The sequence below is a fragment of the Cynocephalus volans genome, chromosome 1 (assembly GCF_027409185.1).
Source record: "Cynocephalus volans isolate mCynVol1 chromosome 1, mCynVol1.pri, whole genome shotgun sequence".
Lineage (NCBI taxonomy): Eukaryota > Metazoa > Chordata > Mammalia > Dermoptera > Cynocephalidae > Cynocephalus > Cynocephalus volans.
Genome location: NC_084460.1, coordinates 96,188,347 through 96,213,189, shown reverse-complemented (window position 1 = coordinate 96,213,189; position 24,843 = coordinate 96,188,347). Strand labels below are relative to the sequence as shown.

Genomic DNA, 24,843 nt, shown 5'->3' with positions numbered 1-24,843 from the left:
AGCAAACACTATGAGAACACAGATGAGGAGAAACTGAGCTCTGTGGGGAGAGGGAAGTGAGTTTTAGGAAGGGCTTGGTGGACCTGATGCTTAATCTGTTTTGAAGGTGGAAACCAGCTTGTAAGGAAGTTGCTTGTGAACGGACTAATTCAAAGTAGTTAAGTAGAGCTGGGGGTGGTGTGAATATGAGAGTGTGTACAAGTGTGCAGACTGGTAGGGAGGAAGTCACCCTATACGGGAGATACACTTCATTCCCAAGACATTTAGGAAACTCAACAAGGTAAAATAGTTCAAAGTCACAGAGCTGATAAGTAGCAGGGCCTGAATTTTGAACTGAAATGATTTCTACAATGTCAGTGCTCTTTCCACCTTTTTATACCTCATTTAAAAATATGTAAATTACTACTTTTTAAAGTGTGCTTTATATTAAAGTACTTAGAGCCCTAACCTTTTCAGGAGGAGAGTGTCTCTAATTAATAACGTGTGTCAATGTGAAGTTGTTCTGTGTTATGAGAGGGAGGCTCTCAGCTAGACCTTTCAGCAGTGGTGGTTTTGAGTAATGTGAGATCTATTTGGTCTTCTCCAGTGAGGCAAGAGACATCCCTGCCAGGAGGACACTGGAACCATGCCTGCTGGTCAGGAGGGATGAGGATGGTCGTGCCAGCTCTGCCCTGTGTTGAGTATTTTAGGGTATATGGAAAATACCAAAATGTGTACAGCTATTTAATTATTTTTTATTATTCCTGGAGATGGTTAAAGTAAAATAAACACATCGAATAGCTAAGTAGTAGTTCACTGGTGGGAATCTTTTCTTTGGAAAGATCTGTCCCCTCCCTGCAAATCCTGCCGCATTTGCCAGTACTGTTCTGATAGTACAGTCATTGCTCCAGTTCTGCTGAAGCCCATCTGCTGAGCCACTGAGCCACTGTAACTGTGAATTTCTCCTAGTGCATTTCACCTTCACCTATGAGGCACTGCAAAGGGGAGAACTAGAGTCTCCTTGCCAGTGTTAATTAGAAAGTTCACATGCACTACCCTTAGTGGTTTGGATCTCATAGTACTACACGTGGCATTGATAGAAGCCAAATAATTCTACTCAAGAGGGAAAGTTTACTGTAATGACACATTGATTTGTTTTCACTGCAATGGCTGTCACTTTTAATTCATTATTTGACTTAATAATCAGCTGTGCAGAATCCCTTCTCTTTCTCACAATATCTCTGGCCACATACTCCTCAAGTTTCTTGTCTCAGAAAAGCATTTGAGTATGAATAGTGGTTGAAAAGGCACATGAGAGGGATGTTTGGAAGAAGTGTCCCTAGAAAGACCCAGAACCAGTGTGGAAGATGTGAGAACTGATATCAGGTTTTGGAGTTGTGGCCCTAGGCTTGTTTTAGTTACCTATTTCCTGGCAAACATTGGTATCTCAGTGTTGTAGTCTCTCTATAAGTATTATATGCTTAGCATTGTGCTGTATAGTATGGTTAAATACCGAGGGGAATTCAGTAGTAAGGGTGAGGATTTCTGCACAGTAACAAAAGGTACATATGGGTTTTAAGTAGGCCTTAGTTACTGAGTTCTGAACTAGTCCTACAACAAGGAATTGGTATTTTAATTGTTGAGTTGTTTACATCTATTTCTTCATTCTTCTAAATTAAAGCTGCCCTCTCTATGATTAAATTATTTTTTCAGACCTTTTAATTGTGAAATATGTACTGAAAAGTGCACAAAACAAACATGTTCAGCTCATTTAATTAGTGCCAGTGCGGCTGTCTCTCTATTCAAGAAATAGAATGATCCCATTATTTGCCTCACAGAACAACCTCACTAATCCAGAGAGTTCAAAGAAGCAGGGGACATTTTATATTGGTGAAAAGTAAGACAATACTAACTTGTAATTAGTCTTATTTCCTTTTAGGTTTAGACAATACCTAGAGTGGTGAAGTTGAAACAGAGATCCTGGAGCATGGTCTTTATAGAGATGTCTGATAGTAAAGAGCAAGTGATTGCATGTGAGTGGAGCTTAACTGGAAAAAAAATATTACTTTTGTTCTCTCTTTTTACATCACTGCTATTCTTGAAACCTAATCTCTATGGGCAATAGAAAATTAAACTTCTGTCCAGCTCTGATTTCAGTAATTGCAAATTCTGAATGAATAGAGGTGAAATAGAGAGCATTTTTACTGTACTGAATTTGAAAATTAGGGCCATAAATGGTAGAGGTGAACAATATACTTCTGCACATTTTTACTGAAACATCCCTACTGATGAAGGAGAGGAAATTGGAAACTGCAGAGATACTGGTGGATTGACTGAGAAACCGTCACTAGAAACCTGAAATTTATTAGTATCTTTCTGTTTCATTTTTAAAATTGATACACACTTATCCATAGTTAATTTAGTGTATTACCAAACAGCACCCCACCAAAATCCTATGGAAAACAGGCTTTTCAGGAAGATATTCTAGGGTCGAATGCGGCTTTCCGGAGTCTCTGGTATCCACCTGGAACTCTCAGAGAAATGTATATCTTCATGATATGAATATATGTGTACTCATATCTTTCAGTTATTTATTTCACTAAGGAAAAAGTGAATAACATATATGTTTTCTTGTTGATCTTAATAAAATTATTTATTTACTTAACCAACATTTGCTAAGTGCTCCCTGTGGCCTGGGTACTGTGCAGATACTAAGACAAAGAGAGCCCAGCCCCTGCTTTGGCGGGGAGCAGGAGCATATAGAGTAGGGAAGATGGGTGGAAACAAATTGTTACAGCTGTGTGATTTACATACTTCTTCCTTTGTTGCCTGGGAGATGGGAGGCTTCAAACATGGCATTTTGTTTAAGGAAAAAAAGAATTGCTTTATATTCGTTATCCCATGTGTGTCTTCCATTTTGTCATATCTATGCATGTTCACTATTTGAAATCCATTTGCTTTAGGAAATACTTATGGAATCATGTTTTCCAGAAATAATCTAAAAGTTTGCTGAATGGAGGTGTACTGTCCTATAAGTGATATAATTCTGGGCTTTGATCATTTCTGACAAGTGATACATGTGATTAACACTTATCCTTTTTAATTAATAACATTAGAAAAGCAAGCTCATCCCCTCTACTCATCTTTCTCTACTTATCCAAATCATGCTTGTATTTCATAGTCCAGCCTGATGCCCACTTTTCCTTTCAGCCTTCTTTGACTGTCAGTCTGTATCGATTTCCCTCAGGTCTGAACTCTCTTAGCATTTACATTGGGTCTGCCTGTCTGGCTGGTCAGAGCAGGGATCTCAGACTCATCCCTTCTCCTTCCATGAGCAGGGATCTTGAGAAATGGGTCACAGCAGTTCCTCCAGCAAGTGTCCCCTCCTTATTCCTCATCAGAGTGGCTGTCCCACGTCCATCCAGCATTTTCAAAGCAGTAGATCGACCCTCAGCCGTTTTCTTACCACATTGGCTGACCGGGAAGGCAGAGCCAGTTGCCCCCTTTACTTGCTCTTCATTCTTTCCATTAAAACTCCATCTTCAAATCCTATAAAAGGCTGAACATTATTCCTGAGTGGCATTTATGTGCCATTTTGTTTTCTGTGTGTCCTTCAAAGGTGGCCACCCTTGTGTGGGAGTGATGCAAAGCATGATGGGCATGCTTTATTTTAGTATTAACTGAATAAAACTACCTTGATCATTGTTTTGCATTTTGCAACATTCTTTCACCCATTTTGACTCATTTCAACTTTAGTACAACTCTGAGAGGCAGGCAGCCTGCCCATATTCTTATTTCTACTTTTTTTTTTTTTGGTGGCTGGCTGGTACGGGGATCGAACCCTGGACCTTGGTGTTTTAGCACCCCTCTCTAACTAACTGAGCTAATTGGCCAGCCTCTTATCTCTACTTTATGGGAAAAGAAACTAAGAGCTAGAGAATTACAGTGGATTTGCTCAATGTCAGAAAAATTGTAAACGATGAAGCCGAGTTTAGTCATATGCTTCTCTAAACTATGGTCTTTTCACATCTCTTCATTTGTATTTCTCATATTTTAATCTATTATTACAAATGAGACATGCTCCTTGAGGGCAAGCTCATGCCATGATATCTGAATCCTCTATACCACCAAACAATACAATTTACCATACACACTCATTGGAACTAAATGGTAATAGTTTCCTCGTTTAGTGAGGGTTCCTTATGTATCAGACTCCCTGCTGGGTGTTCTCCATAAATTTTCCTTTATTCTCACCATACTTCTACTGTGTAGATTTTACGCATACTTTTGGAACATTGATATGCATTTGAATCACCTGGGGATCTTGTTAAGGTATTGATCCTGATTCAGTAGGTCGGGTGGGACCCCGTCTTCTGCATTTCTGACAAGGTTCCCAGATGATGTGGATACTGCTGCTCGTAGACCACACTTTGAGTAGCATCCTGCTTACAGTGGAGAGACTTGGCTCAAAGAGATAAAGTCATTTTTTGAAGATTACACAACTGGAAATGGTGAAACTTCCTTCAAACCCCAGTCTTGCTCCCTGGAGAGTAGCCTTCCAGTTTACTATGTGTGTATAAAGAAAAGAAAAACACACTGTAGTGTGCTTCCTCTACTCTTACTAAGTAAGCAACAATCACAATCACAAAGACCCACTTCTGTAATCAAATGTGTGGGGATTTCTCCCCACCAGGAAGCCAGCAATTATCCAGTGGACACCAGCTGGGTGTCCTCTAATTCAATTCAGTTTTGACACTATCTACCTGAAGATAGCATCAGATCCCGCATGATGAGGGCTCAGTCCCCAAGACTGCCCCCCACTTCAGATGCTCATTGCAAGCCCAGGCCTCTGGGACTTCTGATCAACCAGCTATAAATCAGGGTTCCTGCAGCCCCCTTCTTGGGTTCAGTTAGTTTGCTTGAGTGGCTAACAGAGTTCAGGGTGACACCTACTTAAATTTACCAGTTTATTATAAAGGATATTACAAAGGATACAAAGGAAGAGATGCACAGGGCAAGGTATAGAGGAAGCGATGTGGGGCTTCCATGCCCTCCCTGGGTGTGCCATCCTCCAGGGACCTCCATCTGTTCAGAAGCTCTCTGAACCCTCTGCTCTTGGGTTTTTATGGAAGATTCATTACGTAGACCTGAGTAAAGCAATCATATAGAAATATGGTTGGATAAAAAGGGTATGATCTAACACTAACAGACTGGGTGGGGAAACCCAACAAGGCCTTTCTGTTCAGGTTCTTCTTGGCCTCTCTGTGCACTGTTCCTTTCTCCTGGGTATGGGCGGGCCCCTTCTCAAATAGGGGTCTTACGACCTGCAATCAGATAAGACCGGTTAGAGAATTTCCTTATGGCCAGCTCCAAGACAGAAAGTTGGGGGAAATTTAGAACAAGCCAGAAACTGTGGATGAAAACCAAAATATGCGTATCATAATATCACAGCCCATTCCCTGGTTTTCAAAAATGGATTGCTTACAGCAAAAGGATATGCAACTTAAAAGATAATGGCACATTACTAGAATCCCATTCAGTTATTAATATCTAGTCCAGTTCATTTATTATATCATATGAACATTTTTCGCAGGGTCAGGCCACTCAGGCCTGCAGGTTTCCTTTCGATCTTGTAAGGTTCCAAAAGCAGGAGTAGTGTCAGCAAACACATAGCTTCACCCTTTCAGGCATCCAGTATAATCGTGCTAAGAGACAATGTCATCTCTTGCTCTGAGCCTCTTTCGAGGTGTTAATGTATTATTGGATTTCCCTCATTATGTAACCCATTTATTTATTTATTTACTTAAAACAATAAATATTATAATTTATAAATAAACAAATAAATGGGTTACGTAATGAGGGAAATCCAATAATACAGTTACTGTTTCTCCTTTTCTCTTTTAATACCTAAACTTTTCACCTTTGGAAGGAACATTAGGTTTGGCCGCTGTACTTATCTAGGCAGCAGTGTGTTTAGCAAGTGCCTCTCCCTCAGTCCACTCCTATTCATATAGGACAAGGTTACACAGATGCAGAACTAGTGGGCTATATTTACCACCAGGCAACACGGCTGCATTCACTGTTAACCCTAATTTTGCCAGATGGGGTAAAGGTACATCCCACCCCCATCAGGCCCTTAGGAATTCTTACATAAGGTTTAAAAACATTGTTACAGTTTCTTGCTTAGAAATCATCCCTGCTTCCAGCACTTGTAATTGCAAGACATGGTCCTAGAACCACTGCATCAGGTAGGAGAAAAAACACTGAGTGATATGAGAAAGGAAAAAAAAATTATAGCTGTTATACCTGTGTACTCCTCCCTTGCAAGAAATGCATAGCATCCTTTCCTACCCCCTCTGCCTCCAATCCACCAGGAAAACAGAGGGCTATCTAGTGGAGACATTCCTTTAGTCCCACTTGTGCTGAGTGTGAGCGCACATGCACGAAGGTGTGTAGGCCAGCCCTTCATGCCTTTATCTCCCCCTGTTTTAGACAACCAATGCTTTCATTGCGCATTACACTTCTCTAGCAAACTGTTCCTTAGATGAAGATATCTCTCTGCCCATTGCTGGATGTTTTGGGCTGTACTGTGTGTTCCTTGTTCTGAAGAAATGACGATTGCTGTCCAAATCTGTGCAATATCTTCCGTTCTAATTTTATAGCTCTCTGGGCATCTGCATCTTCCACTGGGTAAGCAAAGCTCAGTCTAGATTCTGGGTCTATTCCTGTCAAGACCCATTTGTAGCCCCTCAGGGCTACCAGCATCAGTGTCACTAGCCAGCTATGTTCAGGGCCTTTCTTCCCACCAGGGAATCTGCTCCATAGCCGTCAGCAGTCTCTGTCTCTCTTGCTGACAAACAGAACAGTTACTGTTGGCGTTACGTGCTGAGAGGGTGCAAGAGGAACATGTCTAGATCCAGCCCATCTCTGCACTGCTGCAGCACCCCCAATGGCCACTCATTTTATGGACCCAGGTGGCCACCTTACGTGAACACATGGGGGTATCTGCTTGTTGATTCCAGTCACCTTTCAAGGCTGGAAGGGAGCTCTTCTGATGGGCATTGACATATTCTACTTTAACGCTACCCTCAGATTTCCACAGTGATTTCCATTGGGCTGTTCCCCACGTGGGTGTCCCTTTAATATGCTGGGTTTGCACTGCCCTGTCCATGAGTCAGTAAAAACACAAACACAGGGGTTTTACCACTCTGCTCAATTCTTCCACCACTGCTAGGAAAACACCATTCAATTCAGCCTACCAAGCTGATTTGTTTTTTATCTTCTCCAGTCAGAGTGGCATTCTTCCGAATAAGATGTCACCCATTCACCTCGGAACTGCCATCCACAAACCCAGCAGCTCTTGGTTGGTCAGTTGAGAGCTGTTTATAGGGCACTGTAGAATCCAGCAGCTCCTCACACAGAGAAAAAGAGGCTTCCTACTTGTTAGTATCTCCTCCTTGCGTTTTCCAGGTAGCATGATCCTGTATAAACCATTTAAATTCTCTAGCCTGAAATCCCAGTAGTCTCACTCACAAGCTTTTGCCATAAACCCCAGTCTAGACTTCACAAAGGCTAACACACAGAAAATGTGTCCACACCCGCACTCAGCTTCTATTCTGCGCTGTGTGGGCTCAGGAAGTCTTACCAGCTCCGGTTTAGCACGCACAATTAGTATTGCTAGAAGGGCAGATTTACATGCCTTCTGTTTTATAGTACTAGGTTGGCAAAACATTTCCCAGTCAGATACAATGTCTATTCCCATAACACAGTCAGGTAAAAGAGATGCAACCACTTCCCATGAAACGTATTCAGATGTACCAACCCTCCTATGAACTTTTTAAAAATTTTATCATCCTTTACTTTCCTCAGTGTATCCTCCATTAGGACTTTATCAACAGGTTTTGAAATCACAGTGAATTGGGTTTCTGTGTCACAGAGCCCCAGAAAAAGTTTCTTCTCCACCCCCTGACTATTTTACCCTTTCAGGTGCAAAAGGCTTTGGGTCCCCAGCAGTGGTTCGAGCCAAGGGACAGTTATGTGTTTGTTAATCTTTATATTGATTAATCTCCCTCAACATCACTCCAGGCAATTTCTGCTCAGCTTTCTCATTGTAATCTTTGCCTTCTGATTTTTAAGATTTTTTTTAAACTGGGGGAAATACAGGAAACTTATTTGGTACCCCTTAATATTGGGGGACCAGCAAGGGCTGATCCACCCAACCTTTCATACTGTTGTATTAAGACCTTTGTTTTAACCCCACCAATTTATATTTCATTCATCCCATTTCTTAATAACCATCCTGCTGGGATGAGTCCCATGATTTTTCCCTTTCTTTTTTTTCTTAGTTTTACCTCTATCAGTGTTTTTTAAAATTTACCTTATTTTTTAGTAGTCATTTTAAAATTTCCACTTTCCTGGAATGAGTCCTTTGACTGTCCCCTCTGCCTTTCCCCATTCTCTTGTTAATCACCCTCATGGTTTTATTAGCATCTTTAAGTCCCATGAGGGGAAGCTGAGACAGCAAACTTGATAATGCGTCCATGACTGTAGCTCTGTTTTGCAGCAGTAAGGTTACATGGGGTGCCCATGCTAAAGGGGTCCCCTTCGCCATAGCATTTACCATCACCTGGATAATGGGCATATTCAGCGGGTGAACATTCCCATCATCATAAAGCCAGTCCCACGTGGCTGCTTCAGCTGGGGTGTTCCACTTGGTATTTATAGAGGGAGTTGGGCAGTCCCCCTTCTCAGGGTAGGCAGACCTTAGGGTGGCTTTTATCCGGTTCATCAGACTGACCATTCCCATAGGAATAACCTCCAGTGTGTCTGGATCCTGTATAGCCAGCTGTGATTGTTCAGTAGTTTATTGTGGATCATTCATCAACCCAAACATACTTTTCTGCTCTGTAGTATTTAAAGCCAAAGATACTGCTTTTAAATTAGTTACTCTCAGAATCCAGGGAGCAGATGATACTGATCGACAAAATGAAACAATTCCTTCACATTATACTCTCTGGTTTTAATAGTTACTTGGATTAGCCCTTCCCCCACATTGACTACCTTCTTGATAACCACAGGTCTTAGAGATACTTTCTGTTGTCCCTGCTTAATTTCTCCCATTGGGGGAAGCTTTGAGGCTAGTGGCCAAAGCTCAGACTGACTGAAATCTGAGCTTGGTCTAGCATTGAGGTGCAACCCAGCACTCTCTTTTAATTTCATTTTAGCTATTATAGATAACAATAACCAAGGAATTGAATATTTTGCTTTTTCTTGTTAGTTTCTATTTCCTTATGCATCCAGTGAACCAACTCTGGGAATTGGATTTATCTCTAAATTCCATGGGGACATTTTACCTTTAGTAATTGATTGGAGCACAACTGCAGCTCCATACCTTGGGTGACCTTGTGGCCACCCAGGAATCAAAAGTTCCTCATCCCCCACACTCTTATCCTTTCTCTTCCCAAACCATATGTTTTTTTGAGCCAGGGTAGGTCTAGCAAATCCCACTTCTGAAACCAAATATTAGGGAAAAAACACACACTGTGCTTTCTTTCTGCTCTCGCAGCACAACGACAAGCCACACAGCAGACAAACCTCTGTGTTCCAGTGTGTGGGGATTTCTCCCCTCTAGCAAGCAAGCCAGCAATTCTCCAGTGGACACCAGTTGGGTATTCTCAAATTCAGTTCAATTCCTACTCTGTCTACCTGGAGACAGCACCAGATTCCATAGGTTGAAGGCTTAGTCCCCAAGACTGCCCCCAACTTCAGATGTTAGTCTCAAGTCCAGGCCTCTGGAACTTCTGACCAAACAGTTACAAATCAGTGTTCCTACAGCCCCCTCCTTGGGTTCAAATAGTTTGCTTGAGCAGCTCACAGAACTCAGGGAAAGACATACTTAAGTTTATCAGTTTATTATAAAAGATATTACAAAGGATACAAATGAAGAGATGCATAGGCCAACGTACAGAAGAAGAGGCACAGACCTTCCATGCCCTCCCCAGGCAGGCACCCCACCCTCCAGGAACCTCTGTGTGTTCAGCTATCCAGAAGCTTTCTTAACCTTGTGCTCTTGGGTTTTTCTGGAAGTTTCATTACAAAGGCATGATGGAAGCATGGGCAACCATGTGGGGATGTGATTGGACAAAAAGGGTATCATCAAATGCTTAATAGCTTGGGTGGGGAAGCCCAGCAAGGCCTCCTTGTTCAGATTCTTCTTGGCCTCTTGGTGCAGTATTTCTTCCTCTTAGGTATGGGGTGGGACCCCTTCTCAAATGGGGTTCTTATGATCTACAGTCAGAAAAGGTAGGTCAGAGAATTTCTTTTTGGACAGCTCCAAGACAGAAAGGTGGAAGAAGGTTAGAACAAGCCAGTAACTGTGGATGAAAACCGAAGCAAGCATATCATAATATCACAATAAGACACGTACATTCAGGGCAGTCTTTGAGGGGTACTTTAATGTGGAATTTACTCCAATGGAGTGGAATGGCAGGAACTTAGGTATGAGAAATATGATTTGAGTTGGACTTCAAAGGACTGGGAAGACTCTGACCGACAAAGATGGGACCAAAGGACTTTTTTGGATAGCAGGAACAAAAAGGGAACAAGGACACAGAAAGTGAGAGTGTGTGGGACATCTTCTGGGAATGGTGAGCAGCGGCTGCCGCTGAAGCACGGGGAGAGGTATACTGTAGCTTTAAATATAGGCTGGGGTTGGAAGGTAGAATCAACAAGGGGAGCCTCTGGAAAGATTAAAGGAGGGGGTCTACAGTAGCACAATGTAAGTGCCTGGGAAGTGAGCAGTGATTGATTTAATGTAATCCGGTTCTCAGCGATTCATTGCACTGTTCACATCTCCATAGAATTCTTTTTCTTTTTTTTTAAATCAAACTCAGGAATTATTAACCTTTTTATGGTGATTTGAATTCTAAGATACAAGTTGCATAACATAAAATATGTATTACAAAGAAAACCCATTATGTCCAAATGGAATTATGAACATATGAAAAATTTATGACAGTGTACTTATATGTATAATTTTTAATACTTTAAATAACATGATTTAGCAGTGGTTTGATTAACTGCTATAATTTTGAAGTAGAAATTAATGTAAAAATATTTCATAATATCTGCATCTCCTTAGAATTTCGTGGCCTGGTTATAGGCCACAGAATTACTCCACATTGACCTTTACTGTTGTTTGTTTAGATCCTGTCTTAATAATGTCTTTTTGCCTGTGGCAATAAAAGATATATTACTTTTTTCCCCCTTTCTAAATTTTTCCAGGCTATAATGCTGTTTTTCCACAAGACCAGTATCAAACATTCTTAAAAGAAGCATTGTTCCTTCAGTAGCAACTTGTAATGGGAAAAGTGGAATAGAGACAAAATACAGTTCTGGTCTGAAGAGAGACTGGTTTTTCTTTGTGTGAATAACCAACATTCCAGTCAGGTTGCCACGGTGATGCTGAGATTGTAACTGTTCATGCCAGCAGTCAGAGAATGTTGCCCAATTAGTTATTCTCAGCTGCTAGGTTACCTTGACAGAGGCTCAAAAAGCAGGTTTTGAGTTCAAAGGCGCTCAAATGAGCAGTCAGGGGACTTGCAAGTCTGCTGCCCTCGTGCAGTGCAGGGACTACAAGCCCCAGCGTGCTCTAGTGTAGGCCATACAGGATGTGGTCAGCCGCGTGAAAGCAGGTGCCATTTTAAAATTCTGGTCTTTTTCCTTTTCACCTTCCAGTAAGAAAGGGTTTTCAGAATTCCTGTGTCTTCGGCTGGTTTTGTAAGGGTTTTTAGTGTTTCCGGGACTGCCTTAACATGCTGCAGATGGGAGACAGTGGGGAGAATGTGCATTTTGGCATTGGACATTAATCTTATGTAGGTTGCTTTCTTAGCCTCATTTATTTATTTATTTTTCTTTTGAGAATAATCTACGTCACAGGATTGATGCAGAGATTAAATAAAATAACTTTTGCAAAATTGTCTGCCTCATGACTTGGGCATGGGAGACATCCAGTGAAAAGTGACTCTCCTCAAATATTGTTTCAGAAATCACAAAGCATTATGCAGGTCGATTATTTTTATCACCATCTTTTGGTTGTTTCTATTTTATCACTCAGAATAGGTTAGGATATGCTGTGGTGATAAACAATCTTAGAGATTTTATATAATTGAAGTGTACTTCTTGACCATGTCATAGGCTCAGTGTGGGTCAGTTGAGGATTGCATTCATCAGCTGTCCAAGGACACAGACTAATGGAGGCTTTATGTCACATATGCTTCCATAGTCATCATGATGATTTGAACTGTCAATCAAATATTCCATCTGAAAGTGGCACGTCACTTCCATTCACATGTCATTGGCCAAAGCAAATCATGTGGCCACACCAAAGTTCAAGAGGGGTAGTGAAGTGCCATTGTATAGTATATTAGCAGGAGGAGAAGTGAAATATTTGCTAAACAATCATAATGACTGCCATGCCGAACAGAGACCAAAGGCTGATAAAAAAAAGAGTACTTTAAAGAAAGACTGATAGTTAAATATAAATAAAAATATCTGAACAGTAAACTTCAAAGTAAATCAATTAAAATTCAGCTGCATTGAGCAGAAAAACCAAAATATTAGTAGGTTAAGGAAGGTAGAAGTTTATTTCTCTCTCATGTTAAAGAAATCCAGAAATAGGCAGTCCAGTGGTGGCATGGTAGTGCTGTGGTCATCAGAGACTTAGGATCATTTTATTGTTCTGCTATAACAATCTAGCTAGGGCTTTCATATTTAAATTTACCTCAGGGTCAGAAATGGCTGCAGGATTCCAGCCATCACATCTGCATTCCAGGCAGCAGGAAGGAGGAGGGGGGAGGATAAAAGATCCCTTCTCCCAGATAAGTTAGCTCCATTTGAGCAGCTCTTCTGAATGTCCCACACAATAATTCTGCTTACATATCATTGGCCAGAACTTACTCACATATTCACTTGTAACTTCAGTGGGATTAAGATATAGTTTTTCAGCTGGGTACATTGCCTCCCAAACAAAACAGAGATTTTTGTTATAAGGAACAAGAGGAGAATGAACATTGGGTGGCATTGAGCAGTCTTTGCTATAGTAACCTAAGATGCAAGCTTTAGTTAAGTAGAAATGACAAGGGAAAGATTATTCTATACACTATCATTTTCCAGACTATGCTTCACAGAACTCCAGTGCTTAAAGTAGATATGATGTTTCTATGGCCAGACAGGTTTGGGAAATGCGGAAAGCTTTGGCGTCTCTTGGAGATTCACAGGGTACATTAACACATTAAAAGTTATGACAGGCCCTGAAGTAAAGAAACCCATAACCTGCTAATCTTTTTAACTCAGTGTTCCCAAATTCATTTGACAATGGAAATCCAACAGCTGTGGAAATCTGGCGGGACACAGGGAAATTTAGCTTTAGCTTCTTGAATCTGCCAAAAAGCCTTTAGATCTCCGAACAGGTGATAAAAAGCCCACATTCCAAAAATTATCTGACTTGCAAAACAGACAAACAAACTTGTGTATTGTTTATGGTAGCTTAGCCATAGAGAAAAAACCTTTAAAAAAAAATAGATTAGATGCAAACGAAGCTCTGTTATCAGTAATCTGTATGAATTGGTGCTAACCAGCCATCTGTACCATTAAAGGTGATACCAAGTGATGGACTGGGTTGGCTTGTACTTCTGTCTGCCAGAGGGCAGGCCAATGCCCCCAGGTAGCTGTTAATGGGCCCTTGGCTGTTCATACATGGCTCTGGACCATTCCACCCCTCTCTGGAAGTGGGAGACTGATAGACAGTCCAAGCAGCCAGTATTTCCCTCCTCACCCCATAGACAGGGCCTGGACCCCTGGCCAAAAGGCATCGGCCCCTCCCCTCCCAGTGTGCCCAATTCTTGCCTTCATCCACCGATGAATGAGCCAGAGAAGGGAGCTCCCTGTATTGTGGGATGAGATGGTGGTAGGTGGGCAGCCAGTAAAGGGGGGCTCGTGTGCTTATTAGACTTAAAGCAGGGTTGGGTCCCTTTCACCAGTTTTACCTTTATGGTTGCTTATAGGTGTGGGAAGAACTGCTGAAAATGTTTCCAAGCAAATGTCTGTGTCATTGGTATACTGTAAACAGATGGTAAACGAATACCTTTGAGGGAATGGTTCCGTGAAGGCTTTTCTTTCCAAAATAGAAACTTGGATGGTTTCCTAATCTTTCTTACTTAATTATTTAGGTAATCAGTTCTTGTCTTTAAAGCCCATCTGCTGCAATTGTTATCTTTTTTCTTCATCTAAGCATCTCTTAAAAGGCAAAGCGCCAAAATCTTTGCTAGTCTGGTTCCCATCATTTCAACCTCGTGTTGCTGGAAATACTGGAAAGTTACCCTGTCCTGACAGGTCTAGAGAAATCCAGTGTTTGCCTATCTCTGTAAACTCTATGATACTTTCCTTAAACACTGTATAATCTCTGTGACAATCTGATGATGGGAAGGAAGGGACTGAGGTGGGGAGGTTCCATGTGAATATTGACCTTTGGAGCAACTTGCGTGAACAGACTGTAGGAGAGTCGAGGAACATTCTGGAAGGTGGAGATAGCTATCCTTGTCCAAAATCTGTCTCATGGCTTAGTATACTGAAGAATTTTCTTAATCTGCTTTATGGAGGGTGTGCTTTCCCCTGACTGTGAACGTGTGGAAAAATAGTCTCTGAACACAAAATGGGGCTTTGTGCATTCCACATGTGTATAGGCAGGTTTGTGGGTGTGGGTCGGGAACTTCAGGTCAGAAAGCATGAGAAGGGCTGGCCAGTGAATGCTGACAGCTGACAAAGGATTAAAATAGCTGTGCTCCAAAATCAGAAAAAAATATTCACGTTAATGTTATAAGTCTTTCTTGGGTTGTTCTCCTTTTAGTTTTATGTTCTTGATTGTATATACCCATTTTTCCAATGTAAGCCAGTGGACAACAATCAGTGTATGTAGGATTCTTTGTTTTCATTTGCAAGGGGATGTTTGGGAACTGAGCTAGATATGAATATGAATATACAAAGTGAACTGAGAAAAATATATTTTGAAAAATGTCATTTATCTCCTGTGGTGAAACATACATGTGACCTACCGAATGTACTGTCTCATTGATGTCAAACTGGCTATGTGTGATAATTCTTGTTACATCAGCTCTGGACATGAATTAAATTAGTTTCTTAACCCAAGTACCTGGATTTACAGGTGAATGACAGTGTCCACCCATCCTCTTCACTGGCCCTGCTTTCTTCCCTTCCAGGCCCATAGTTTGAAAGTCAGTGGGTGACTCCTTTGACCTGTGAAAGGACTTTGTATTGAACCGAGGGAAAAATTAGAAGTCCAAAGAGTTGGGGTCTTTACTTAACTCTGCAATTAACTCTGTAACTAGGTGAGACTTTAGACACATCATCTCTTGTAGCAAAAACGTGTGATTTTATGAGTACATAGAGACAATCTGGGTCTCGCTTTGCTCCTCTGTAAAATGGGGAGATGGGTTTTAGTGATATGGTATCAGAAATCCCTGCTACAAATGCCAGAGGTCTTTCTGCATTGTGGTTGTTGGTGATAGAACTGGTGATGTTGTTCTTGATTCTTCCAGCCAGTATGTATGAAGTGTCTGTAATGTCCCACTCGTGATTTAGGTACTGGAGATAACACAGTGAACAAAACCAATAGAAATTATTTCTTCATGGAGTAAAGAAGTTATTCCTTCTTTGATAAAGAATTTTTAGCAAACACTTTTGAGCACTTTCGATATTCCAGATATTGATTTAAATGTTTCCTGTATGTTGTTTATTCTATCAAATAATCCTATGAAGTGGGTACTACTATTATTGCTATTTTACAGTTGAAGAAACTGAGGCACAGAGAGATTAAATAACATGCCCAAGGTCACATAGCTAGTAAATGGTGAGGCTGGGATCTGAATCAGGCTTTTTGACTGTAGAGTCTGTGGTCTTCACTACTATGCTACACTGCCTTTCACTGTCAATTAATTGGGTAACTTAAAGTAATTAGTATTCATCCTAGCTAATGGCGAAGTGAAGAAAGGAAACTAGTGTCAGATAGAAATCTGAGAGCCTGCCTTATCTCCCTCTTTGGGGCTCCAGGCTCTTATGAGAGTCAGGGACACCAAGCAACTGAGGTACCGTCGCCTTCCACGTTTCTAGCCACTTGGCTGGTGTGGCTTCTCTGGCTCCATTGTTAAACCTCAAGGCTTTCTCTGTCTCCACAACCCCAAGTTATTTTCAGCATTGGCCATTTGTAGAAAAGTGAGTAATAATGGACTTGGATTCCAAATATCTGGATTTGAATCCTGGCTCTACTATTGACCAATGCTGTCATTACCTTGGACAACTTGATAACACCAGCAGCAACAGCAATATAGCAGTAGCCATTATTTATTAAGCTCTGTCATGCAGTGTGCTAAATGCTAGTATATGTTGTTTCTGATCCTCAAAACAATCCTCCGTGGAAGGTATTTTTACCCTCCCTTTACAGTCTGGTCTTGGCTGCTGTCTCTACCACTTACTGTTTAACCTTGGGCAAGTTACTTAATTCCTTGAAAGCCTTAGTTTCATCATCTGAAAATTGAGGTTAGTTATAGCTGTTTCCCTTGTTGCCATAGAATTAAATATGAAAATGTATATAAAGCACTTAGGGCTTTGCCTATCCCAAAGATAGCGATGTCTATTATGGCTTATGATATAGCTTAAGGTCTTGCAGCTATGAATCTGAGGGGTCAAGCTGCAAATCCACTTGTAAAGACCACCTTTGTGAGGCTAGGCTTGAGCTACAGAGCCCTGAGTGAAGCAGATGAGTCGCAGCAGGGTGATTGGAAAGCTGTTTCACTACTGGCTGCTGCATATTCACAGGTGGAACTAACCAGACTCAGACCAAACGTTAGGTGAGGAGGCTCTGGTCTCCCTGTCCTGAGAGCTGGAAGATACCAGCATTGAGGATGGTGTTCCTAGAGGCTTGGCTGTGACTGTGTCCTGACCTGGCCAGGAGCTAGCTGGCCATTGGCAAAAGGATGCCAGTACCAGCCAGGCACAGCTGTATTGGGGCAGACAGGCTGGAGTCAGCTTGAGCTCAGGACTGCCCTTCCCAAAGCCGACACATGAAATGTGGAGCCGGGGAGTGACCCAGCATGTTTACATGCAGGATGTGGCCTTGCAAAGAAGGCAGGCTAAGTGGCATCGTCCCATTTTACAGATGGAAAAACCAGAATACGAGAATCCAGACTGGGACTCTAACTGTTTTGGACCAGTCTTCTGACAGGTCTGCATGGTTTAATTTGTTTTATACAAATGATCAAGTGAGAAAAATTAACAATCAGTGTTTTCATTTTATTTGGTATTTTTTTTACTTGAATTAACTGTTACACTTGAGATGTGTGGCTTGCGCCCATGTGTTAATGAAGATAAACTTCTGGGGTACATTCTAGGGTCTTCCAGATACATACTCTTGGAGCATCTTTTCCTCTTTGCCATGATGGTAATTTAATGACTGTGTTTGTGTAGGTATTCGCTCATGTGTTTTTCTCTTTCCATTGGAAGCTCCATGAGACAGGGGCCAGGTACTCCCTGCTTCTACTTTGGACAGTGCATAACACAGAGTAGGTCGTTATGAAGGGTGCCAGGTAGAAAGCAGGGATTAAATAAACCCTACTGTGTAAGGCAAGGCCTCCTGGATATTAGAAAAGGCAAAGGGAGGTAAAAATCACCTTTTAAGGATCTTGCCTGGCTGTGAGTGCAGTGCAGACTAGAGTCCAGGGATGCTGAATCAGCATAGCTCCCTAGTGCTGCACTTGGAAAGAACATGGTGTTGAAAAGCCTGAAGGCTCAAGATAAATATGGAGACTTCTCCTCCTGTTCCTATTTTCTTTGTTCTGTTTTGCTTTTGTAAGCATATGCTTGTCAGTAAAAGCTGAAACCGAACAAACAGCTGCTAAATATGGTTCTAAGAGAAATAACATTTTGGTCTTTTTAAGGCCGGTAAGTTTAGAGTAAGTACAGTCATTTGGCAGATGTCAGAAGGGAATCCGGGGGTAGACAGTCATTCTGGGAGCCAGATCAGCCATCCATATTATGTTGGGGTCTATTTCAACCTGCTGAGGGACTGGTGGCCTCAAGTAAGAGATCTTGTCACAGAATGGCTATTTCCTTAAGAGCAGTTTTGGAAAAGGATGTCTGGAGTCTATTTAGGCCATTGCTTATTTTCATTTTCAAGGAAGGGAGAAGGGTTGGTAAGAATATGTATGACCTTTTATAATGCTAGGGAAGCAGTCATCCTAGTTATAGATTTAAGTTTGCCTTTTTCAATCTTTGGGATTTCGTCTCGTGATGTTATTTAGCATTCTGATAAATCTAGCATCTTTCAGGGGACCTGGAAGAATTAAAGTATAATTCAATGACTGCGAATACCAACCCCTAGATCTTAAATCTCTCCACCCTGCTGCAAAGTCAGACGTTAGCCTGCCAATGATGCCTAAATTTCATCAGTTGATAGACAGAATTTATTCCAGCATCCCAAGGAGCCTGAAAAACTTAGTGTGTCTTCTCAGTTGTCTCACTAATTTCTAAGGAGACATCTGTTTGACCATAAATATCTGACCCTGTTTGCTGAGCACGTGATGATATTATTGGTTGAAAAGTAATAGGTTTTCTTTTATTGGCTTTTTAGTTTTATTGGCTTTTTTAGTAGAAAATCTGTGAAACGCAGACTGAAGTTTTCTGTGGTGTATTCCTTGGTTGTTAAATGAACTAATTTGCAAAGAGCAAAAAAGAAGTGGAAGGAAAGAGGTGAATATTTATTGAAGTCCTGTTATATATCAGGCCCTGAGCTAGCCATGTCCACAGTCTTCACAGTAACCCTGGAGAGAGGTAACATTGTCCCCATCTCAAAGATGAGGAAATTGAGGCTCAGAGCAGTTATAAGCTTGCCCAAGTTTGTAGAGCTGGCTAGTGGTAAATCAAGGGCTGGGAATTCTGATTCCATGAGGCTTATAGGCATAGTGATTAAAAGCTCAGGGTTTGGAGTCTGACCAGCCCAGTATATATCCTGGCTCTGCCCCTCATCGGTGGTGTGACCTTGACCAAATGTTTAAACTCTCTGTGCCTCAGTTTGCTCACCTGTAAAATAAAGATAATAATAGCACCCACTTGATAGAGTTGTGAAAATTAAATGAACTATTCATGGAAAATGCTTAGAATAGTCCCTGGCACATAAGTGCTCATGAAATGTTAGCTAGTATTGTGATTTTCATTATAATAACTAACCAAATTTGCCTTTATCAGCACTTGCTGAAAAGTTACATTTTCTTTCAGGGAACAGCCTGCATTTTGACATGTAGTTGTATTTCATTATGAAATAATGTAAACTACTCTATCTTAGAATTAAATTCTCTTCTCAGCCTCCCAGCAAATGTTAAGATCTGAATAAAGGCATGTGTGGCCAACAGGGATTCTTGACTTTGGTAAATGTCAGTGATTTGCTCTTTTCTCCTTGGTGTATGTAACCTTCTTCCATGCTGCCCTTCCTGGCTTTAAGAGCAGCTAAGCAAACACAAGAAGGGGAATTAAGCTGATTCTTGTCTCTTAGCTTTCCTGTCTTTGTAACATGATTATTAGGTACAGCATCCTCTGACAGCTTGTCTTCTCAGTGCACGTGAGGCAGAGCTTACACCAATGGGTTTCATGGACTTTTTTAGAGCTGAGGATAGGGGCTTATACATGTGACTGCTTTGTGCATTTGCGATTGGGGTGAGGGGGATGGAGTGGACAGTGGCTGGAACAGCTTGTCTCGATTGAAAAGAAGTGACATAAGTTTGCTTGCTCTTTGATTGTACATTCTGATCCAATTTTTTTGTAACTTCCCCTACACATGTCATGGGGAATTGGGAGTGGAACATCAACCTTACTCAGTAAATAGTTATGTTTAGCAGCTATGTATTGGATACTGCACTAAGTGCTGGGAAATACTAAGATAAATATGTTACAGTCCCTGCTCTTAGGGCACTTGTAATTCATCAGGGGAGAGAGATGCGAGAGGGGATAGCACTATGTGAAAGTGCTTGTCACAGAGCTATGCTCAGTGAGCTGCAGGTGCAGAGAAGGAAGTGGTGGCACTGATTTGAGAAAGGCTTCACAGAGGAGGTAGCAAGCTGGGCTTTCAAGGATGGGCTTGCCTGGTAAAGAATGACAGAAGGGGTCATCTTGGCAGATGGGCATTATGAACCAAGGCACAGGGCCGTGTGTGGTGTGTTAGGGGAATGGCGGGCATTTTGAGGTGGTTGGTTATAGCACAGAATGATGGAACATGAGACTGAAATGAAGATGGGTTCTAAGAATGACAGGACCTTGACTTTCAGTTTGGACCAGTTTTAAATCCTGAGTGTCATGGTTAGAAATGTCCATTTTATAAAGATTGGTGTGGAGAATAGCTTGAAAGAAAGATGGAAATAATTGATTGAGAGCCCCTGTTGGAGGACGGAGTGGGGTAGATGGATATAGTGGGCATTTGGAGATAAGATCATTACCACTTAGTGAGCAAAGTGGGGGGGGGTGGTCAATGATGGAACCCCGGAGGAAGCCTACCTTGAAGGTATGTGCAGAAGAAACAGAATCTGTGAGAGAGGGTGAGAGGTATGATGGAAGACTAAGGAGGGGGTGTATTTTCAACGAGTGGTGGTACTCAGTAAGTAAATGCCTCAAAGTGGAAGAGTAGGACAGGACTGAGGACAGACCAGTATACATAGGACATTGAGGTCATAGGCGACTCTTGGGAGAAATTACTTTAGAGGTCTTTCCAGAGTGGAGAAAACAGCTGAATGCCTGCTCTGTTCATGCCATATCACTGTTCCGCAGAATGTAACTAACAATGATACGCATTTGTGTAAAGGAATATTCACAAACTTCCAGTTCTCCAGGTACCTGGACCTAGGTACTTGGGTTGGGGGAAAAGAGAGAAAGGAGTTAAGGGTCAGTACTGAGGAATCCCTGAACAATATCTCTGCCTCCTGCTTTCTAGGGTCTCAGAGAGCCCCCTCCTTACAAATGCCATGACTCTAATCACACCACTTTGTCTTATTGCTGTCAGCATACTGTGGAACGTAGGTGCTTGTAGACCTCTCTTCCAATTCCAGACTAGTTCTTATTTTCTAACTGTGATCCTTGTCATAGATGCTGTGTCATGTCACCCAGATCCCCTGTACACTACTGAGGTACTCACTGTCCACCGCTGGGAGTGTAGGCAGTTTAGTGATGGCTCTCACTTGGGAATTGTTCTCAGCTGAAGAGTGTCACTTCACCCAAGATCATAACCTCTAGGACAGGGATTGGGGGCAGCCCACATGTAATGACCAGTGGAGGGAGAGTGCAAAGGCCCTATGGTTCATGGTGGGATAATCGTGAGTGGTCTTTGCAGCTCCTGAGTTCCCATGGGGTCAGATGAAGTTTGTGTGTCCACTGCATCACAGTTTAGCTCTCCCCTCTGCTCTGTCCAGTCCTTCTTTCCTTCTCCCCCGCAGGTGTTGATTCCAAGGCAAACCACAATAAACTGACTGTGTAAACCTCTGACATGCTCAGTCTATTCCTTGGGGAACCAACTTGATCTGATTATCGTTTCGTTTGGTTGCCTACCCAACGCCATTTGCCAGTTGAACTCTTCAGCGTCTCTGACCTTTGCTTCTGAGCCCCTTGAAGATGTCCAGCAAAAAGTCTCTCTCTCAGCAGTTGGAACCAAAGTTTCAGTATTGAGCATCCTTGGTTTTGATTGGCTGGGCCATATGCCCATTACTGAGAGGGTACTTCAAAATGTTCATGGAAAGACTCATACGATCTTTTAATTCTATTTTTCCATGAACATTTGAAGTACCCTTGTAGACTAAGGAGAGAAAAGAGCCCTGGAAATCAGCTACCCAGATTCTCCTGAAACCTACCTATTAACCCCATCACCGAGGGAGGATCCCCGAGATGGGATGAGCTCTGGGTGCAGAAGCTGATCCTCACGCTGCACCTGTTTCTGCCCCTGCCCTCTCTCCACACCCCTGCTTGAGTACCAGGCTCCCTAAGGCAGCCACTAGTCACCGCTGCATCTTTTCTCCTTTCATATATATGTATGGATATTTGTTAGTCAGGGAAAATGAATGTTGAAAACACAATTGAGATATTTCAAGCAAATGTAGAACCTCTCTCCAAATATGTTGCAGAAACACCACTGAAAAAACAAACTACTGGGAAACACAGCTTAGAAACAAACAGCAGCTGCCACCATTTATGGGCTTTTTTTTTTCCTTTTTCTCATTTCTTTCTAATTCCGTTTGTAATAAAACCTGCTGCTTTAATGGCCTAGTACTTTAACAAACAAAATTTTTCTTTCCCATCCTGAGGCTTCCCAGGTGGCCTTGACAGTGTCAGCTATTGGGTGTTGGTCAACTTGGAGCTTGTTTTCCTGTCTCTTGGTTCTGTCTGGAATGTTGTCCACACCTGCCTGGACCTGGTGGGGCATAGCTGGAACTTCTGGACTAATTGATGTTTTGAGACATGAGCCTGGAGTGTGGTTTCTTGCCTATCTGTCTTTTTAAGACGTGGTCATGCTAACTCTAATCTTTCTCAATGAGTAAGTGCTTAATTTGTTGTTTTTTTGGTTTTGTTTTGTTTCGTTTTGTAGTTTATGTGAAATTTATACATAGCCAAGGGTTTTTCTTGGGTCTGATTTACTAACAACTGTGACTTTAAAGAATTCTGACTTGTCACATCAAACTCATTTGCCTCCTTCCCATGAATAGCAGAAAGCAGCCTTTCCCCCATTTAAATGATGCTGATGACGTGGAACTCCTCAGCCTCAACGTGATTGCTACTGTTGACTATGTGCGAGGCATTGTCCCCTACTTATTCTTCATAAGAGCCTGCTAGGTAGCTGTCATCTCTTTTCATAGGCTCAGACATTATGTTGTTCTCCCAGGGTCTCCCAGGATCTCACAGCCAGTCAAGGCCAAGGTGGTATTTAACCCAGGTCTTTCTGAACCTAAATCTAGCCCAGGCTGTTCCCATCCTGCCGTTTGGTAATAATATACTGCAGTGCTCTCATGTAAGTGTTGACAAGATAGGCCAAAGGTTAAAGTCGTTTTTTATGTGTTCCTCAGAGTATTATTTTAAAATTAAGTACCTAACACTTAAAAATTAGATCTCAGAGTAAGCAAAATGTTTGATTTTTCTTGAAAAATATTTAGACCTGACGATATGCTCTTATGTTGACACAACAGTTGTTTCCAGCTAAGTAAACTCCTGCCTCCCCCCGCTCCCCCTTAAAGAAGGCATGACTTCTGTCCCCACCCCACTTAAAGAAGGCATGACTTCTGCCCCCATCCCTCTTAAAGAAGGCATGACTCTCCAGTTTGCCGCAGGCCCCAGCTGGGCCACTTTGCCCATTTACATTACTTGCCTGGCCTCTATAGGTATTGATATTTGTGACTCTTGATTTATGCCTATAAAGAAGCAATTTCTGTCCAGTTAAGAATTAGTAGGGGTAAAAGTCCATTTCTGCCCCTGAAGTGAATTTCATAGGCTTTGATTTTTCTTGTCAACTTTTTGGGATGGTAATTCAGTAATAATAGCACTAATTATTGGACATTTATTGGGCACTGTAACCTTTTAGTTGACTCCAAGAGAGAGTAGACACCTGTTTGGTGGGAAGAACTTGCATAATTCTCCAATTTAGTTTGTATTCTAAATCATGAAGTTATCCTGCAGATACTGCAGGAACTGGAGGCTATCCTGCAACAGCATATTTTGCAGAAGCAGCATTACACAGAAGAAAGATGAATCCAAAGAAGAACATTCTGAGAGAGGTAGTTATGGTGATTCCGTGTTCTCTTAGAAACTGTTGACTATCTATCATAAGTAAGATTGCCCGGCAGTGCAGGATCACCCGTCTTACAGAACTGCCAGTGTTTAACACAGTGTTCAGGCATTTCAAAGAGAAACATCGTAAAAAGTGAGAACCTCTTCAGGATAATGAGTCTTTCATTTGATCTTAAAAATTTTTTAAAATTAATTATAATTTAATTTTTATAATTAAATATGTAATTGTACATATTTATGGGGTGCATTTTGATGTTTCAGTACATACATATATGTTGTATGATTGTAAAATCAGGGTATTTAGTGTATTCACCTCATGCATTTATTATTTCTGTATTCCAAAACTCTCTTTTAGCTCTTTTGTAATATACATTACCTGTTAACTATCCTCACCCTGCTGTGCAGTAGAGCACCAGAACACTCTTCTTGTCTAATTGTAACTTTACAGCATTGACCAATCTCTCCCCATCCTCACCCCATTTTATCTAGATGGACCAGCTAGTGTGTTTCTGTTTATCACATGGAAATGTATTAATTCTTTTTTATTGTTTCAATTGAAGAAACATCTCCTTTTGTCTGATTTAAATACATTTCATAGAAATGTAAAATAGAAAAAAATGGAATTTGACTAATCTTACAGTTGGGGCTGAATTAAATTTTAAAATTTTGGTAGTATTTATTTTAACATGTGATAGCCTGCAAAACTAAAGTTGTTATTAGTTTTCTTAGTTTAAATAAGTACTTGCTTTTGATTAAGACAATGCCTGGAATGTTGTTTTGAATTTTTATTGTTTATATATTTTCTTTCAGGACCCTGCAGGGATCTTTGAATTGGTGGAACTTGTTGGAAATGGAACGTACGGGCAAGTTTATAAGGTAAGCGCAATGAGTTTGAGCGTGGCTTATGTGTGGTTTCCCTTCATGAATGCTGTCTATAATTGCTCGTAAATGTCTTATCAGAGATTTAATGAAATAATGTACTTG

At 41.4% G+C, this 24,843-nt stretch overlaps 1 protein-coding gene across 2 annotated transcripts in view; it reads left to right on the top strand.

The window, feature by feature from the left end:
* Positions 1-24,843, top strand: part of TNIK (TRAF2 and NCK interacting kinase) — a 383,386-nt gene that overhangs the window by 64,031 nt on the left and 294,512 nt on the right. For both annotated transcript variants that reach the window (XM_063092797.1, XM_063092791.1), the window contains exon 2: positions 24,670-24,735. In XM_063092797.1, the coding sequence (XP_062948867.1) occupies positions 24,670-24,735 (66 nt within the window). The remainder of the gene's footprint in view (positions 1-24,669; positions 24,736-24,843) is intronic.